The 2,275-nt window shown below is 38.7% G+C and overlaps 1 protein-coding gene and 1 long non-coding RNA gene across 3 annotated transcripts in view; one reads left to right on the forward strand and one right to left on the reverse strand.

The window, feature by feature from the left end:
- LOC116670960 (plexin domain-containing protein 1) overlaps window positions 1-2,275 on the forward strand; it is a 16,795-nt gene that overhangs the window by 9,923 nt on the left and 4,597 nt on the right. Inside the window, exons 4-7 of the mRNA XM_032501752.1 lie at window positions 58-127; window positions 1,507-1,629; window positions 1,714-1,832; window positions 1,921-2,020. Coding sequence (XP_032357643.1) covers window positions 58-127; window positions 1,507-1,629; window positions 1,714-1,832; window positions 1,921-2,020 — 412 coding nt within the window. The remainder of the gene's footprint in view (window positions 1-57; window positions 128-1,506; window positions 1,630-1,713; window positions 1,833-1,920; window positions 2,021-2,275) is intronic.
- Window positions 1-2,275, reverse strand: part of LOC116670976 (uncharacterized) — a 9,271-nt gene that overhangs the window by 875 nt on the left and 6,121 nt on the right. For both annotated transcript variants that reach the window (XR_004327163.1, XR_004327162.1), the window contains exon 3: window positions 144-236. This is a non-coding gene — a long non-coding RNA (uncharacterized LOC116670976). The remainder of the gene's footprint in view (window positions 1-143; window positions 237-2,275) is intronic.

The raw sequence follows: 2,275 nt of genomic DNA on the forward strand, positions 1-2,275 counted from the left end.
ACACACACACACACACACACACACACACACACACCTGATATGTTTTCTTTTCCACAGAGGGTGGCACTTTCTTTTGATTTCCCTTTTTATGGACACCACTTGAGACAAATTATCGTAGCGACTGGTGGTGAGTTTAACTTTACCTTTCTTGATATCACAGCAGCGTGCATCTATTGTGCTCTTCTAATCCGGAGATTGAACGTCTACCAGTGTGCTCAAGGAGACTTTGACCTACCCTGGGGAAATATTCAGGCATACCATTCTATACTAAATCTGGTTAATTGTTAATGCCTTAATTCTTTTGTTGAATTTAATTGCTTAAAGTGCCCATATTATTCTCATTTTCAGGTTCTTAATTGTATTTTGAGGTTGTATCAGAATAGGTTTACATGGTTCCATTTTCAAAAAACACCATATTTTTGTTGCAATGCACATTGCTGCAGATCCTGTTTTCACCCTGTGTGTTTAGGTTTCTGTTTTAGCTACAGAGTGAGACATCTCACTTCTTTACTATCTTTGTTGGTAGTCGCACATGTCCAGTAGCGAGGTAAGATCCCATCAGCTAGATAACTTTCTCCAACTTTGGTCAGCACAAGGCAGGATTAGCTGGGAGACTTCTTCTAGACGAGGGGCACTTGTGGAATACCTGCAGAACAGGGACAGGAAGTAGTTCTTTTGGAGATTATGGTGAACTAGTGTGTGTTGCAGCAGAATTGAGCATTGTGGTTCATGCTATATTTCACGTGCCTACTTACTAGCTTTTCCAGAGTTTTTAACTAAATCTTACAGCAAATGGATTTAGGTAGCATCATGACAACTGACCAAAGTGTGCACTTCAGTCACATCATAAGAAGTTGTTGCATATCCGGGGAGGAAATGGAATTTTATTCCATATGGTATGAAAAACAGTTGTCAGACACTTAAAACCTGCAATATATAGACAATCCCTCACAGCGAACAAGACGCCTGCTGCATCTCAAAACAATAATGTAACTAACAAAAATTAAAACAGACTTGTTATGTGGAATGATTTCCCTCCAATATAGAAACAAATGGAAATCAATGGTTGGTAGAAGGGCTTGGTATCGTTAGACTTTTCCACACAATATTTCAGTTCCTGTACCAAAACAATACATTTATCAATACCATACTTTGAGAAATGTATTTAAACTTTTTAGATTTAACAAGAGAACCCAAATTTCTCAAAGGTTGTTCACATGGACAAGTCATACAAGAACTTTGCATGAATAAAATGCTCTAAAATAGTCTCCATTTCTACATAATTTCTACATCTATTTTTATTTAAATTAGGAAGCATACAACCAAAAATTAAAAGTCTTAGACCAAATAATCTATGCCATCTTTTGGTCATTTTGACATATTTTGTGATTATGTGATATGACGATTTGTATTATGATTTACTTTGAAACTCAGCATGCATTAAAAAAAACAGGCATTGTTTGCGCTAAGTTTGCAGTTACCATCTGTGCCTGCGTTTCCGCCCAGGGTTCATCTTCATGGGGGAGATTACTCATCGAATGCTGACTGCCACACAGTACATTGCTCCCCTCATGGCCAACTTTGACCCCAGCTTCTCCAAAAACTCAACAGTGAGGTACTCGGACAACGGTGAGTGAGGAGCTCCTCTGTGAAGTCGGTAACGTTAGGAAGCTCCTGGTTTTCTATAACCAGCCTCTGTACCTTGCTCTGCAGGTAATCTATTTGTGGTGCAGTGGGACAAAGTCCAGCTTAAGGACAGAGAAGCTGAAGGACCTTTTACTTTCCAGGCAGTCCTCCACAGAAATGGAAGTATTGTTTTCAACTACAGAGATGTAGGTTATGGATTTCAAACTAAACGGTTTTCTTCATCATCGGTACACTTCTACAGCTGTTAAAACAAACACTGCTGTTATTTTTTAGATCCCTATACCAGTGGAGAAAATGAATTCCACCGAGCATCCAGTGAAAGTGGGACTGTCTGATGCTTTCATGGAACTCCTCCCCTCCTCACAGCTCTCAGGTGAGTTCTCTGAAATAAAATGAGTGACTTTAAAATGTATGGAGATGCATTGCTGCCATTGTGACAAAATATAATCAGGTTTCTCGATTCTGTTTCTTCTTATAACGATATGTTTATATTTTTCTTTTATTATAACAAAACTCATTTCAATTTGATTAGAAACTATATCAGAGAACAAAACACCTAGCCTGGCTCCGCCCTCCTACGTACTTACACTCAATTTTCATTTTCCTTCAGTACTCCGTCTGGGTTTGC

This window comes from Etheostoma spectabile, chromosome 21 (genome assembly GCF_008692095.1).
Source record: "Etheostoma spectabile isolate EspeVRDwgs_2016 chromosome 21, UIUC_Espe_1.0, whole genome shotgun sequence".
Lineage (NCBI taxonomy): Eukaryota > Metazoa > Chordata > Actinopteri > Perciformes > Percidae > Etheostoma > Etheostoma spectabile.